Source organism: Trichechus manatus, unplaced genomic scaffold (assembly GCF_000243295.1).
Source record: "Trichechus manatus latirostris isolate Lorelei unplaced genomic scaffold, TriManLat1.0 scaffold00030, whole genome shotgun sequence".
Taxonomy (NCBI): Eukaryota; Metazoa; Chordata; class Mammalia; order Sirenia; family Trichechidae; genus Trichechus; species Trichechus manatus.
Window position 1 is genome coordinate 22,010,806 of NW_004443966.1, and position 17,526 is coordinate 22,028,331.

Below are 17,526 nucleotides of genomic sequence, written 5' to 3' on the forward strand. Positions count from 1 at the left end.
TATCTCAGGCCATCTCTCCTTCAAGGTAAAGTGGACATCTAGATGTACTCCTCAAAGTTCTCCCCACTGGGAGGATTGCCTTTCACCATTTTCTTTCAGGGTCACTCCTGAATGGAATGATAATATCAGAGCAGTCCCTTCCAGCTGGTGCCAAACATTGTACAGACCCATCTTTAAACCAGGCCTACTTTTTTTTTTCCCCACCAAATGGTATTAGGTGACACCTCATGAGGCCCTAAAGTCTGAGCCGCCTACCCATCAACTTACTTATGTCTTCCTGACTTGCTCAAGCCTGATCTTTTATATACCACTTTTAATTGATGATGGATTGTTGCTATTCTTGCCCAGTCTTGTAGCATGTGGTTAGTTTGTGATGGTCAGCTCAGATCACATAGTCCTTCTGATGTTATCAAGACCCAGTCTCTACCAGAATCCAATAACAAGCCAGGTGTTCTTTCAGGAGAAGAGGACACGGCTCACCTAAAGCACAATAAAAAAAGAAAAAAATAAATAAGTGGGCATGACTGTGTAAAAACCCTGGGGTTCTGTGTTTTGGATCTCCTAATGGGGCCTGCTAGAGGCTTCGTCAGCATCCTCCCTTGCCACAGACACTTTGGATCTTCTGGATTATTGAGCTTGAGTAGCAAGGTAGCTTCTGCAGCAGTCTAGACCTGCTATAGAGCCTTTTCTTTCTCTGGGCACACTCAAATATAGTACTTTTATACATTTCTCAGTAAATGGGTCAGAGAAGTACACCCAAACATGAACTATGTTGTCTCTAAAACCCAAAGCAACTATAAAAATGGCATGGTGTAGGCGTCTGACCTCTTCTAACTTCACAAGAAGGAAGGAGAATCAAGATCAGCAGCCCAAAGCTGATTCCTATGAGGTGGAGATCAAACATACCTCCACCCTCCAACCGTTTTACCTCTGACACTAACCACACACCCCCACAGCACTCTCTACTTCTCTGTTGAGTTCAATAATTCATTGCAATGACCACGCAGAACTCACAGATGATACTCACAATTATGGGGTTTATTAGGAAAGTAACAGGTTACAATTCAGGTTCAGAAATACTCAGGATACAGTTTTTCAATCAGGACAGCCTCTTAGCCATACCCTCAGGCACGCCTCTCTCTGGTACCTCAGCCTCTGCCCTGCTCTTGCAAGTGTTACAAAGCTCTTTGAGCTCTAGCACCCCACTCCATCAGGAAGCCTCCTGCCCAAAGGAGCTCAGCTCTAGCTCCATGGGTCAGCAAACCTAGTTCCACCAAATGCCCGAAGGCACCCTACTACTCCAGCAAGCCTCCTGCCTGAGGGAACTCAGCTTTCTCACTCAGTGGGCCGGGAAGCCCACTGTGCTTTCTTCTGCCAGTCTCCTGCCTCTGCTGCTGCAGTTCTCTGCTGCTGCTTCTCTCCATCTTTGGTATTATAGCTCTCTCTCAGTCTCCTGGTTCCAGGAGCTTCTCAGTGCAGGGATCCCGGATCCAAAGGATGCACTGCACTCCTGGCTCTTCTTTCCTGGTGGTAGCGAGACCCTCTCTTCTCGCCTCTGGGATGGCTCATTTTAAGCCTAGTGGGATGGCAAAACTGACCACTACCCTTGTTAGGGTTCCATACTCCTTATTGGCATGGTCTCACCCTCACAAGAGTGCCATACACCTTAGTTATACTATTAGCAAGTTATCCAGTCCCCTTGGTGGGTCACAAGCACCTCATTTGCATAATTCCATTCAGTTATTTGGAGGGAGTTACAAAGACTATGGCTAGAAGGGCCATATTAAGTAATTCATTGTGCTGCAGGGACCTGCTAAGATTGTGCCTCTTTCTTATATGCAAGTGCAGAACCTTGTCTTTTACTATGAGGCAGGGTTTCTCAACCTCGGCACTACTGATATTTTGGGCTGGATAATTCTTGGTTGTGGAGAGCAGACCTGTGCATTCAGGATATTTAGCAGCACCCTTGACCTCTACCCACCAGAGGTCAGTAGCAACCAACCTCCTCACTCCAAGTTGTGATAACCAGAAATATCTACAGACCTTGTCAAATGTCCCCAAAGGGGCAAAATAGCCTGTGGTTGGGAATCACTGCTCTACGGGGATATGTTAGTATCCCTTTCACTGAATTTTTTGTGAGACTCTGGCATGTATGTGTCTTACTGATGCATCTAGAATACTTTCCATTTCCTATTCCACAAGCAAATCAGCATGATGTTATCAACGTAGTGGATCAGAGTGATATTCTATGGGATGTACGGTTGGTCAAGGTCCCTGAGGACTACACTGTGACAGAGAATTTGAGAGTTGACATGGCCCTGAAGTAAGACTGTGAAGGTGTATTTCTGTTTCTGACAGGTGAAAATTTCCTGTTTCTGATTTTTCTTGCTAACTGATATGGGGGAAAAACAATTTTTCAGGTGAGTAGCTGCATGCTAGATGCCGGGATTGTGTTGATTTCTCCAGCAAAGATGCTACGTCTGGATCAGAAGCTGCAAGTGGAGCAATTTGACCATTAATCAAACACAGGAATTAAACAGGGACGTGCTGAGAATCATCACTCCTGCATCTACCAAATCTTTGTTGGTGGCACTAATCTCTGCACGTCCCACAGGGATGTGGTATTTCTTTTGGCTTACTGTTTTGTTTGGGAGGGGCAGTTCCAGGGACTTCCACTTGGCTCTTCCTATCACAATAGCCCTCACTTCATGGGTCAAGGAATTGGCATGGGGATTCTGTCAGTTGCCAACTAGGTCTAGTCCGAATATGCATTCAGGAAATGGGGAAATAACCTCAGGGTGGGTTACAGAATCTGTTGAGCCCTCTGTGTGATGGAGTTGAGTAAAAATTTCAGTTATCTCCTGACTATCCAAAGCCCTCAATCTATCTAAGGATTCTCAAGGATTAGCATAAACTCAGAGCCATGTCTAATAATCTCCCAGAAGTCTGGGCATATTCCTTTCCTCAGTGCCTACGCACCCTGTTAATAGGCACAGATTATTTTGGGAAAGACTGGGAAAAATATTTGTAGTATATAGTTGTGACAGTGTTGCATTGTCCTTCTTCAAGAGGACCTAGCCTCTGTTTCAATCACTGGGCCCCGGGTATGTGAAATGACTTAGGTTTGGGAACTAAATGGGAGTGGCTATGACTTTCGTTTGTGGTAATTCAAGTATCGGTTCATCAGACCTGTAGTTTTCCCAGCTGTATATATCAAGTAATCCTTTAGTAGGCTGTCCATCTATTTCATTCCTAGACACCCTATCATCAGTTAGCACCCCCACAGATCCCTGAAGGTCAAAGCAGTCTTCTTGCCATTCTACCCCTGCTGTCTATTATGGTAATTGTGTCCCTTGTCTTTGATGGTTAAGTACTGATACCTGGCCTCTGCCACTCCAGAATCCCAGTCAAACCAAAAACCAAAGCAGTTGCTGTCAAGTCGATTCTGACTCATGGGGACCTCTACGTGTTTCAGAGTAGAACTGTGCTCCATAGGGTTTTCAATTGCTGTGATCTTTCAAAGTAGATCACCAGGTCTTTCTTCTGAGGTGCTTCTGGGTGGATTCAAACTGCCAACCTTTCAGTTAGTAGCCTAGCACTTAACCGTTTGCAGTACCCGGGGACTCCTGCAGGATTCCAACATTCTCACTGAAATCAGAAAATCCATTTCAAGCAGGCTAGAGAGGATAGCCAGAGCCCTGGTGGTGCAGTGGTTAAGAGCTTGGCTGCTAACCAAAAAGATGCACCTTGGAAACCCTATGAGGCAGTTCTACTCTGTCCTATAGGGTCGCTATGAGTTGGAATTGACTGCACAGCAACAAGGTGTTAGAGAGCATAGTCATCACAGGGCTTTCAATGACGCTTATGTTTCTCTCACTAATAAACGTAGCCAGGAGGAGGGTGAGCAGGTTACACATAATAAATCCACTCCAAGATTCCCAACGCTTTGACCCTTTTGTGTATGACTCTTCCATTGACCCTTTGGTATAAGATTCTTTGGATTTCTTCTTCCACATTATGAAAGGGAAGTTCTGGCATCTCAGCTTCATTGAATGTAAACCACTATTGAATCCTAGTTTTAGTCAATCAACCAAGAAACTATTAGAGTTCCTCTTAGCTGTCTGATTTAGCAGATTAAAATTAGAATCTCAGGTAAGAACCATGTATTATCAATTTAGCCTGACACATTACTATATTTTATCTTTCCTGATCTCATACCCTTAGAATCTACTCCCGTATGTATTTCCCAGGAGATTACTGATGTAAATTATACAAGATATTGCAGTCGTTTTGGCGTGTAAGTTTTTTTTTTCCTGGAATAGACCTTGTAATTCTTTCCTGGGCTGCTAGATTTGACTTTAGAAATAGGACTGGAGGTAATGAGAGATGGTTTTGGGGAAAATAGACATCCCTTTGCAAGGTAACTGCTGCATACAGGATCATTACATAATCTTTAAGCAAGGGAAGGTTGGTTTCCTCAGGTACAAAAGGAGGCATTGGCAAGGGAGGCTCAGGGATATTTAGAGGCTTATCTGAGGTCACTTCAAATGTCCCCATCCTAAGTCTCAGGGTCCTGCTACTTTCCAATTGATGTCCTAACCTTAAACACAAGCGATTTGGAGAGGCTATGAGTTCATTTTGCATTATAATCCTACAATTTGCACAAGTAAATTTGGTTCTTATCCTCAGCCATGGTCTGTCCTTGGGCCACTGTAGAAACTTTCTGGTTCTCTGACCGTATCTTCGGCTGAAAGTATAAAACTCTAAGCTTAATATTTTCTTTTCCTCTAAGCTCTCTGTCTTAGTTATCTAGTGCTGCTATGACAGAAATACCACAAGTAGATGGCTTTAGCAAAGATAAATTTATTTTCTCACAGTCTAGTAGGCTAGAAGTCCAAATTCAGGGTGTTAGCTCCAGGGGAAGGCTTTCTCTCTCTGTCGGCTCTGGAGGAAGATCCTTCTTGTCAGTCTTACCCTGGACTAGGAGCTTCTTTGCAGAGGAACCCGGGGTCCAAAGGACGCGCTCTGCTCCCAGCACTGCTTTCTTGGTAGTATGAGGTCCCCAAATCTCTGCTTGCTTCCCTTGCCTTTTATCTCTTGTGAAATAAAAGGTGGTGCAGGCCACACCCTAGGGAAACTCCCTTTACATTGGATCATGGATGTGACCTTAGTAAGGGTGTTACAATCCCACCCTAATCCTCTTCAACATAAAATTACAATCACAAAATGGAGGACAACTGCACAATACTGGGAATCATGGCCCAGCCAAACTGATACACATTTTTTGGGCGACACAATTCAATCCATGACACTCTCTAATGCTTCTGAAGCTGTCAAAATTATCATTACGACCATACTCTAGAGTATAGCATTTTCAAAATTTCCAATTTACTTACCTTCAACTGGCACTTCATTTCAAGCAAAATCAGATACTAATTTAAGGAATTGTAGTACCATTACCTGCCATGGATTACTAGCATTCTATTTTCCTGCCACTTGCCAGAGGGTCATCACTGCATTCAAGCTAAACAAGTGAGCAAATTAATCCTCAGGTACAATGGAAAGAGACGTTGTTACCAGAATGCCAAAGCCCAGGTGGTCAGGCAGAATCTAGAACCATGGCAGGAGCCGCGCAGTGGGAACTGAAGCCATGGAGGGGATGCAGCAGCTACTGGATGTGCCTCGGGAGGAGCAAGAAAAGAGAAATCTCCTGGCTTCTTCCTTCCACATATTCTCCAGTCTTTTGCCAGCATCTTTCATTGGCTGAATCTACACAGAAACCATGTGGCAAAGGAATGTAGTTCCCTGAAATTCAGAGCAGAAGAGGACAAGGAATGGATATGAGAGCAGACAGGCAAATGATCAGCACAGGTTAATCTTCCAACATCTCCATTCCATGCAAACGTCAGATATTACTGTATTTTCTCAGAATTCACTCAATCGCAATGGGTTTGGTTTTTAGTTTTTGGAATTGCATCCTTTGGGGCCCTCGTGGCAGAGTGGTTAAGAGCTCGGCTGCTAACCAAAAGATAGGCAGTTCAAATCCACCAGCTGCTCCTTGGAAACCCTATGGGGCAGTTTTACTCTGTCCTATAGGGTCGTTATGAGTTGGAATTGACTTGATGGCAATCAATGGGTTTGTTTGTTTTTTTTTTTTTTGGTTTTAATCACATCTTTTATTCCCTGTCTTTGAGCCTTTGTTAAACTGCTGCTCCTCCTAGACAGCCTTTCACTTTGTTTTTTGTATATCTGAAACCAGTAATTATTAATGCATCTTGATTTTATGTATGATCTATTTCACACTGCAGCAGTTCATAAAAATCTTCAATTTCTTCATCTTTGGCATTAGTGGTTGGTGTGTAAATTTGCATAACAGTTGTATTAACTGGTCTTCCTTGTAGGTGTATGGATATTATCCTATCATCATAGTGTAGGAAACAGAGAAGAAGAATCAGTAGTTGGAAAATAAGGTGTTGGTGATAGAAACAATGCCAGAGATTGCATGATAGAATTTTTCAAGACCAATGATTTATTTGCTGAAAATACCTTTTTTCAACACAAATGATGACTGTACACATGGACCTTACCAGATGGATTACACAGAAATCAAGTTGACTACATCTGTGGAAGAGATGGTGGAGAAGCCAATATCAGTCAGGACTGACTGTGGAACAGACCATCAACTGTTCATACGAAAGTTCAAGTTGAAGCTGAAGTCAATTAAATCCATGAGAGCCAAAGTGCAAACTTGAATACATCCTGCCTGAATTTAAAGACCACCTCAAGAATAGATTTGATGCACTGAACACTGATGACTGAAACCAGATGAGTTGTGGGATGACAACAAGGATATCATACATGAAGAAAGCAAAAGTTCATTGAAAAGACAGAAAGAAAGAAACTACCGAAATGATCAGAAGATACTTTGAAACTTGTTCCTGAGCGCAGAGTGGCTAAAGCGAATGGAAGAAATGATGAGGTAAAAGAGCTGAACAGAAGATTTCAAAGGGTACTCGAGAAGAAAAGTAAAGTATTATAATGAAATGTAAAAAGATCTGGAGTTAGAAAACCAGAAAGGAAGAATACACTCACCATTTCTCCAGGTGAAAGAACTGAAGAAAAAATTCAAGCCTCGAGTTGTGATTTTGAAGGATTATATTGGCAAAAAATTGAATGACGCAGGAAGCATCAAGAGAAGATGGGAGGAATACACACAGTCACTGTACCAAAAACAACTGGTCAATGTTCAACCATTTCAGGAGGGAGCATATAATGAGGAACCGACAGTACTGAAGGAAGATGTCAAAGCTGCACTGAAGGCATTGGCAATCAACAAGGCTCCAGGAATTGACAGAATACCAACAGAGATGCTTCAACAAACGAATGCAATGCTGGAAGCATTCACTCATCAATGCCAAGAAATTTGGAAGACAGCTATCTGGCCAACTGACTGAAGAGATCCATATTCTTGCCCATTTCAAAGAAAGATGATCCAACAGAGTGTGGAAATTATCTAACAATATCATTAATATCACATACAAGCAAAATTTTGTTGCAGATAGTTAAAATATGGCTGCAGCCATACATTGACAGGGAACTGCCAGAAATTCAACCCAGATTCAGAAGAGGATATAAAATGAGGGATATCATTGCTGATATCAGATGGATCTTGGCTGAAAGCAGAGACTATCAGAAAGATGCTTACCTGTGTTTTATTGACTATGCAAAGGCATTCAACTGTGTGGATCATAACAAATTATGGATAACATCGTGAAGAATGGGAATTCCAGAACACTTAATTGCGGTCATGTGGAACTTGGACATAGATCAAGAAGCAGTCATCAAACAGAAAAAGGGCATATGTGTGGTTTAAAAGGAGCCCTGGTTGCGCAGTGGTTAAAGCGCTCATCTACTAACCAAAAGGTTGGTGGTTCGAACCCACCAGCCACTCCTCAGGAGAAAGATGCGGCAATCTGCTTCCCTACAGATTTATAGCCTTGAAAACCCTATGGGACAGTGCTACTCTGTCCTATAGGGTCATTATGAGTCAGAATCAAGAGCAATGGGTTTGGGATTTTCGGGTATAGTTTAGAATTGGAAAAGGTGTGAGGCAGGGTTGTATCTTTTCACCATACTTATTCAATGTGTGTGCTGAACAAATAATCCGAGAAGCTGGAATAATGTGAAGAAGAATGTGGCATCAGGATTAGAGGAAGACTCATTAACAGCCTGCGATATGCAGATGACAAACCTCGCTTGCCCAAACTGAAGATGACTTGACACACTTACTGATGAAGATAGAAAACCACAGCCTTCAGTATGGATTACACCTCAACATAAAGAAAACAAAAATACAACTGGACCAAAAAGCAACATCATGATAAATGGAGAAAATACTGACGTTGTCAAGGATTTCATTTTACTTGGATCCAGAATCAAAGCCCAGGGGGTAGCATTCAAGAAATCAAACAATGTATTGCATTGAGCAAATCTGCTGCAAAAGACCTCTTTAAAATCTTGAAAAGCAAAGATGTCACTTTGATGACTAAGGTGTGCTTGACCCAAGCCATGGTATTTTCAATCACCTCATATACGTGTGAAAGCTGGACAATGACAAAGGGAGACCAAAGAAGAATTGATGCATTTGAATTGTATTGTTGGCACAGAATGTTGAATATATCATGAACTGCCAGAAGAACGAACAAATCTGTCTTGGAAGAAGTACAGCCAGAATGCTCCTTAGAAACAGGGATGGCGAGATTTTGTCTCATCATGTACTTTGGACATGTTATCAGGAAGGACCAATTCCTGGTGAAGGACATCATGCTTGGTAAAGTAGAGGGTCAGGAAAAAAGAGGAAGACCCTCAAGGAGATGGATTGACACAGTGGCTGCAACAGTGGGCTCAAACATTGCAACGATTGTGAGGATGGCACAGGACCAGACAACATTTCTATCTCCATTGAGTCGGAGATGACTCAATGGCACCTGACAACAACATATCTAAAACCAGTCTTTATTTATGTCTTTAAAATTTTTTTAATTTATTTTGTCGTGGTTAGGAATATACACAGCAAAACACACACCAATTCAACAGTTTCTACATGTACATTTCAGTGACATTGATTATATTCTTCAAGTTGTACAACCATTCTCACCTTCCTTTTCTTATTTTTCCTCCCCAATTAACATAAACTCACTGCCCATTAAGGTTTCTATCTAATCTTTTGAGTTGCTGTTGTCAGTTTGATCCTATATAGATCTTAAAAGAGCATAATGCTCAAGGTAGACATTTCTAACAAGTTAAGCTAAACTATTGTTTGGTTTTAAGAAGACTTCAGTGGGTATTTTTGGTTTAAGGTTTAAAGACTATTTTCAGGGCAGTAGTTTTGGGGGTACATCCAGGACGTCTACCGTCTATGAGAATTTGAAATTCTGTTCTGCATTTCCCCCCTTTTGATCAGGATTCTTCTATAGAATCTTTGATCAAAATGTTCAGTAATGGTAGCTGGGCACCATCTAGTTCTTCTGGTCACCTGGCAAAGGAGGCAGTTGTTCATGTAGGCGATTAGCCACACATTCCATTTCCTCCTCCTATTCCTGACTCTTCTTCCTCTGTTGTTCCATACGAATAGAGACCCAATTGTTGTGCCTTGGGTGGCCACTTGCAAACTTTTAAGACCCCAGGAATTATGCAACGTACTAGGAGGTAAAACAGAAGCTCTAAATACATTATTGGGCCAATTAACTGGGATGTCCCATGAAACCATGACCCATATACTCTTTATTTTTAAAATTCTGTTGAAATCCCATATATGTGATTGTCTTTTCTAGATCTGGAGTCCCTGGGTGGTGCAAACAGTTAACATGCTCAGCTGCTAACATAAATGTTGGAGGTTTGAGTCTACTCAGAGGCTCCTTGGAAGAAAGGCCTGGTGATCTACTTTTGAAATAATCAGCCATTGAAAGTCCTATGGAGTACAGTTCTACTCTGACACACATAGGCTTGCTATGAGTCAGAATAAACTCGACAGCAACTGGTTTAATTTTTGTTTTGTTTTGCTTTCTAAATCTATCCAGACTAAAGTCCTCTCTAGCCTCTAAACTTCTAAAGTGTTAATTTACACAATAAACCCTTTTTGAGACCATACTACGTGCGCCAGGTACTGTGTTAAGCACTGAGGATGGGCACTAGACAATCTTTGCCCTCAGAACTAATAATGGGAGTGGGTGGTGGTGGTGGTGGGGAACTGTGTTCATAAATAATTACAATACAGCATGATTCTACTGAGCAGGCCAAGCTTCAGAATTTCTGTCTTGCCCCTACCTTTCATGGGACATGTATCCATGCTTAGGCAGCCTGGTTTTTGTATCATGTGAACAGTATCTCCTTGTCATTCAACTGCTGAACACCCTTGCCACAGCTGACTTGGCTAGGCGTGGGATCTGAATCAAGGGCAGCCAATCCATGGACTGTCTAATAACTTACCACAGTGCTTGCTTGTCAGATCATATATATAAATTGTCTTGAACATAGAAAATGCTCAGGCAAAAATAGCTATAATTAGTATTCCAGTAATAAGCAATAACTTGGGCAAAGACCTACTGCTAACCAAGAGGGTGGTGGTTGGAAACCACCAGTGGCTCCATGGAAGAAAGGTGTGGCAGTCTGCTTTTACAGAGATTATAGCCTTGGAAACCTTATGGGGTCACTATGAGTCAGAATTGACTTGGCAGCAGTAGGTTTGGTATTTTTGGCTTTTGTATGCAACCTTTAGGAGCCCTGGTGGCACAGTGGTTAAGAGGTTGGCTGCTAACCAAAAGGTTGGCAGTTCAAATCCACCAGCTGCTTCTTGGAAACCCTATGGTGCAGTTCTAGTCTGTCCTATAGGCTCACTACAAGTCAGAATTGACTCAATGGCAACAGTTTTTTTTCTTTTTTTGTGGTGGAGTGGGTAGAGGTAGCCTAGGGTAGGGGGAAAGAGAGAGAGTGAGAGAAGTAAATTCCAGGCCCTGAACATATTTTAATTTGTTTGGAGCAGTGGGTGGTTGAGGAAATGGACTAAAAATGAGGCTGGACTAGTCAACAAGCCTGATCTGCAAGTCCTTGTAGGCCATCTCAAGAAGCCTGGAGGGCAAGTGGAGCCAGTCACACAACACGTAGGACAAACATATCCTTCAGGACAGGCTAGGTTATGCTGCAGCAACATACGTTCCCAAGCATCTCAGTGGCTTATAAAAACAAATGCTACATATCTGTTGGAGATCATCGCCACCCTTTTTTTGACAAGTTGATTTTCAGAGGTTCAAGTATTATTGTTGTGTACAATCGAGTCAATTAATAGTGACCCTATATGACGGAGTAGAACTGCCCCTTAGGGATTCCTAGGCTGTAATCTTTAGGGGAGCATATCTACAGGTCTTTTCTCTGGCAGAGTGGCTGGTGGGTTCCAACCACCAACCTTTCAATTGGCAGCTGAGTGATTAACCATTGAGCCACTGGGGCTCCTTAGATGATGATTAATAAGTAGTTAACTATGTAAACCTGGAGCTCAGGAGAAGAAATCTAGGCTGAAGATATATATTGGGAAATCAAGAACACAGATGCTAACTGAAGTTATGTAAAGGGAAGTGATCACCCAGAGGGAGCGTGTCCAGTAGGAAAAGAGAGAGGGCTTACACCCACCCTCGGGGGGATACCAACATTTAAGGAATGGGAGCAATAAGAGGAACCTTTAAAAGAAATGGAGAGGGAGTGGCTAGAGACAGAGGAGGAAGATCAGGAGAGTCAAAATGGAAAGCAAGGAAAAAGAATGCTTCCAGAAGGAAGGAGTGTCAACCGATGCAGAAAAATTAAGTTAGGTCATGATGCTAAGTGTCCATTGGATCTGCAGTAGAGAGATCCTTAGTGACTTTGGAAGAAAATGATTTCCGTGGAGTGGGAGGACAGAAACCAGGGTAGTTGAGGAAGTGGAGATAACTGGAGAAATGTAGCTGCAAAGGGCAGAAAGAAAGAGGAAGGAGAAGAAAGAGAGTAGAGGTAGAAGTGGGTTCTGGGGGTGATTTAGGAAATAATACTGGAGTTATTATTCCCTGTCCTTGAGCATAGAGAATGTGACCCAGCTAGAGCTGGGTTCACAAGGACTCACAAGGACACATCATCTGGGCCCTGAGGTATAAAGACAATAGCTAAGATAATCTCGGAAAATATCTTTTAGGGAAACTTTCACATAAAGCCAATCAAACAGAACACAAAAGACTTTCCACTCTATCTTTTTCTATTAGCATTTAGTGAATAGAAATTTGTTGGACCAATGGAAGACCCTCCTGACTCTCATTACTGAAACCTGTAGCAATGATTGGATCACAGTTTCTAGCCAATCTGAAAAGGCTAAGCTTTCAATGGTTTTGCCCATTTGTAATGTTAATATATACTGATGACTCTGTAATGGCCTTTGGACTCTGGCAGACATGGCTGTGGCTGCATGTTTGTCCGTTTTCCCATTCTTGCCTATTTTGTAATGTTCTTTGGACTCGGGGCAGACATGGCTGTAGCAGCATGCTTGTCCGTTTTCCCACTTTTATCTGTTCTGTGATATTTCCTTGGACTCCGGCAGACATGGCTGTGGCAGCATGGTTGTCCGCTTCCCGCTTTTGCCTTTTGAATATATGCCGAATAAAAGTTACTTTTTGCTGCACTAAACTTTATGATGTTTTTCCCCTACAACAGGGGTTAAGTGAGAGATTTTAAGACAAAAAGGGCTTGAGGTTGTTTAAATGCTTATGGAAATGAGAAGGATAGAGAAGAGCTGATAATAAGAGGAATAAAATCCTGACCACCTTTTATGAAATTGCGATGTGTTCCCTACTCCACCCCCTTATGCTACTCATTTTGTTTTCTGTACATATCATGTAATTGACTTATGTTTACTACTTACTGTCTATCTCCACTCTGCTCTCAGAAGGCAGGGATTTTTGTCTCTTTTCTTCATTTATTGATTCCAAGCATCTAGAACAGCATCTTACACATGTAGGTGCTCAATAAACATCCGTCAAATAAACAAAAGAGAAAATTTTATAGGAAGTGGGAAGAAGACCCAGAACAGCCAATAATACGGTTCTTGCCTTCCAAGCGCTTATCTTCATTATAGTTGTGAGGTAAACTCCTTTGGATTCTAGGACTTCCTGCCTATTATAGGTAACGAGGGAGAGAAAGGTAATGCCTCTGAGTTTTCCACCTGGGTAATGTTGGATATAAAGTGACTGAAAATACTTGGAGTCTCTGCCACTCCTTTAATAATTATAGTCTGCGTTCTCCTATTTTGCTCAGAACTGTGATTTAAATATTGTTAAACTATTTATTTCATCATAGTTTATCTTTAAAGTAGATTAAAAATATTTTTAGGTCTTTGTAGTTTGAGTCATAGCTAGCTCTCCGAGGGGCAGAGTAAAGTTTTACCGCGGAGGATAAACTGTGCTTTGCATACCTGCTTTTTTGAAGCTCTTTTACTTGTACAGATTGTTGGAAGGCGGGCCTCTAATTCCTTAATCTGTGGGACTGACTATGGTGACAAAGCGGGCGGAGGGAAAGGACTGAACCTGAGAGGGTACTGTGTGGCCAAAATCAGCGGTGCGAGAGCAGCCTAGAAAAGAGAACAGACTCCCGCAAACAGCCGCGCGCGACAACGAACACAAACCCACGCCCCAGACTCCCGCTTTGGCAGCCCATCGGCGCGAACCAGGATGCGCCTGCGCACGGGCCGCCGGGAGCCAGAACGGCGTGGCCGCGGCTGGGAGTCACGTGCTACACCGAACAGCTGCCCCGCCCCTCGGAGCCGCGCCGCGCCGCGCCGCCCCGCCCCTTTCCCGGCGGGACGCTCGGAGCTGCCCCGGACTGCGCTGGACCGCCAAGGGTGAGTGTCCGCGAGGGGCGCGCGTTGCGCGGACCCGGGCGGGCCTGGGTCGGGGTGCAGAGTTGGCTGCCTGCCTTGTGGGGGCCAGGGGGACAAAATGGCGGCGGGGTACGCCCTTTCACCACCCCCCCGCCTCACCTGGGAGTGCGGACGGTGGGGGGCAGGGATCGTTGCTGGGGGAGGGGATCTGCGGCCGCTTGGGAGGGCACTGGGGTCCTTGAGGGAGGCCTGGGGCCCGGGGTGGGCAGGCTCCCGGCCTGTCCTGGAGGGCGGCTGACGGCCCTGGGGGCTCAGCTGGAGTGTGAGGGACGTGAGACCCCCCGCGTCCCACGGGGACCGAGGGATGTACTGGGGGCTGCCTCACGGGAAGCGGTCCGGGCAACGCGTGTCCAGGTTTCTGGAATGTTGGAGGAGCCTTCCGGCCAGCCCGTCATTTGACAGGTGATCGCCATCGTCATTTAGTTCTCAGCTGGGTGTACCATGCTTTTCCTGCATGATCTCAGCTTTGCCCGATAAGCGGGCGGGAATGTCTTTTACAAATGCGTAAACTGAGTCCTGGAGGGCTGAAGACGTTCACCAAGGCCACACACCTGGGAGTAGTAGGACCAGCCTTCTGCGTCGGTTTGTGCTCTTTTCCCAGCACTACATTCATGCCTTACCCCCCCGCCCCCCACACACACCATTTTCCAGCTGCGTTCACGAACAGGCTAGAGTAGGGAACAGGCTCCAATGAGTGACGGGATTGTCAGAAAGCGGGCAGAAAATGGGTCCTCGGATCAGCACCTGCTGCTGTCAAGTAGTTTCCGCCAAGGTGGGACCGCTTGCCTGAGAGCAGCATCTTGTTGCTGGTACTGTACCCCTCATTGAGTTTGTGCCAAGTTATTTTCATGAAAATAATCATTCAGTAGTCTTCTTACTGAATAGGTAGTAATTATTTATATGTTTAGTTTGTTGATTTCACCAGCATTAACTATGTCATCCTCAATCTGTGAGGTAAAAGGGTAAGATAAGCATCATGCCCATAATAAGGATGGGGCGAGTGAGCCTCAGAAAGGTTATTATTTGCCCCGGATCACTGGCTGGTGAGTGGTAATTAGGGACTAAGCTTCTGACCTAAGGTTGGTAGTCTGACCACTATTTTCCAGTCTTACCTATGTTGGTGCTCTGCCCCTTGTATCTCTTCTGTTAATTATCGCTTTTCCTCAGAATGTGTTGGGTGCAAATTGATATATACCACATATTGAAATAATTTGAATACTGTCCGCTAAGTGATTAATATTTTTAATTAATTGTAGGGTCAGTTTTTAATATGATTTGGAAAGTTGTCTTTGTGGGACGTGTGGTTATCACACGTGCTTGTACTTTGATTGCTTTGAAGGTCGACTGACCTGAATTTGAATCCTAGCTCCACGACTTGTCCTTTGACAAATTAGTTTTTCTGTGTCTTGGTTTCCTCATCTGCAAATTAGATATAATACCTCATAAATTTGTTGAAAGCAATAGATGAGGTGTCCGTAAAGCATTTAGAACTGCTCCTGGTCCATAGTAAAACCAAATCTGTTGCCGTCGAGTTGAGTCTGACTCATAGCGACCTTATAGGACAGAGTAGAACTGCCCCATAGGGTTTCCAAGGAGTGGCTGGTGAATTCTAACTGCAAACCTTTTGATTTGTCACCGAGCTCTTAACCACTGTGCCACCAGGGCTCCAGTCCATAGGAGGCCCTCAACAAATGCTGTTCGTTTCCATCTTTCCCCCACCTCCTTGAGCTACATTTTTTATTTTCTACGATTAATCACCTAGTGGTTTAGGTCAAACAACCATGGTAGCATAATCAGTGTTACTATACAAAAGTGTTTATAAATAAAATGTTTTCGTGTCTGGAAACATAGATTTTAAAACATTTTGTCCTTAGGGCTTCATGGGGGATTTAAGAATCACTGTAAGATTGATTTGGTATTAGGACTTTAATATCTTCATTTAACTACAGGAATGTTTTAAAGATAAGTAAGATGAAGAGGCTTGTGATTCTCTCTTCTTTCACCTTCAGACCCTACCACAACTCAACCTATTTTTAAAGGAGAAGCAAAAATTCTTTGGGAATCACGTGTGAACATTCTTTTAACACTTAGTGGTGGTGTTATTTAGTGGAAAGTTAAACAGTTCTCTCTAATGGTGTAATCTGATATCCATTCTGAAGTTGGCATTTCTGATATTGTTTGTAGAAGTAAAAACTGCAAATGACTAGTATAACAAAAATTAAAATAAATCATTAATAAAAATGTTTCATTATATGTGGCATTTTAAAACATTTTAATATGGAAAATTTTAAAACATATGCGAAAGTAGAGAAAATGATATAATGAACTGTTATGTACAAGTCTCTCTATTTCAATAATTGCCTATACACAGTCTTACACTCCACACAGATTGTTTTGAGGAAAATCTCAGGCATCATATCATTTTATTAGTAAAGATATCAGTATGTGTTAGACCTGCTTTTGATATAGTATTGGGAAAGAGAGGTAGTTTTGGTATTTTCAGTGGGGCGTTCCGGGTTCATGAGAGAGAATAAATGCCTCTTGCTTGATATATTCATGGCACTATATATAGGAGTGATCAGAATTGGAAACATCAGTAAGCAATTTGCAATTACAAAATATCTGTATTGCTCTTCAGAATACTCATTTTTACCATATACACTTTCTTTCCACATAGCAAAGACATGTGAAAAGTTACTGGTCGTTTTTGAGTATGCCTGCAACAACATTGTTTAAGTACCAGACTTGGAAAGGCAAACTCAGATTTTCTTAAACTACAGAAAAGACAAACATCGCTAATAGATATTGTGAACATTGGAGAGGAACTGTGGTTTTATATCCCAGTTTTTCTACAGTTTTTTGGTAAACATGACAACAATTCATAGATGTACTGTCCTAGCATCATCTGGGTCCAGAAACCAAACCCCCTGCCATTGAGTCAATTCCAACTTCTAGCAACTCTATAGGGGTCAGAGTAGAATTGCCCCATAGGGTTTCCAAGGCTGTAAATCTTTATGGAAGCAGACTGCCACATCCTTCTCCCATGGAGCGGCAGGTGGGTTTGAACCTTCTACCTTTCAGTTAGCAGCCGAGCACTTAACCAGTGTAGCATCTTCCTACTAGCAGGCTTCTCACTTTGGGCCTCCTCGCCCTTTCAGACCATGTGTACCCAAACTTGGATAAAGGAAAAGAGAGGCCTCTCCTGGCACTTGAGCCAATCTTTGCATTCCCATCTGTAGGACTCTTAGGTGTCTCCACAGGCATTCTGGGACTACTGGGCAGGGTAAGACAAGCGAGAATTCAGTTCATCACAGGCAGTAGCTTGTTCAGAAACTTTGGGTCCAGTCAGTCCTATTGTTCATTTCCTCCTCACTAACTTTTTTTTTCCCCCCTCCATTTTCTTCTTGGCCATGATTTTGCTTTAGCTCAGTGTTTTCCAGCTTTCATTTATTTGAGTACCAAATTGACTCGATGGCAACTAACAATGATGTCACTATTTTGCAATATTTATTTTTTTTATGTTAACTGACTTTTCGTTTATGATGTCATAAAGTTTCCTTTAAATTTAAGTAAAA

The 17,526-nt window shown here is 42.9% G+C and overlaps 1 protein-coding gene across 1 annotated transcript in view; it reads left to right on the forward strand.

The window, feature by feature from the left end:
* Nucleotides 1-13,742: 13,742 nt before the first annotated feature.
* Nucleotides 13,743-17,526, forward strand: part of LOC111820235 (S phase cyclin A-associated protein in the endoplasmic reticulum-like) — an 86,158-nt gene continuing 82,374 nt past the window's right edge. Inside the window, exon 1 of the mRNA XM_023729872.1 lies at nt 13,743-13,912. Coding sequence (XP_023585640.1) covers nt 13,743-13,912 — 170 coding nt within the window. The remainder of the gene's footprint in view (nt 13,913-17,526) is intronic.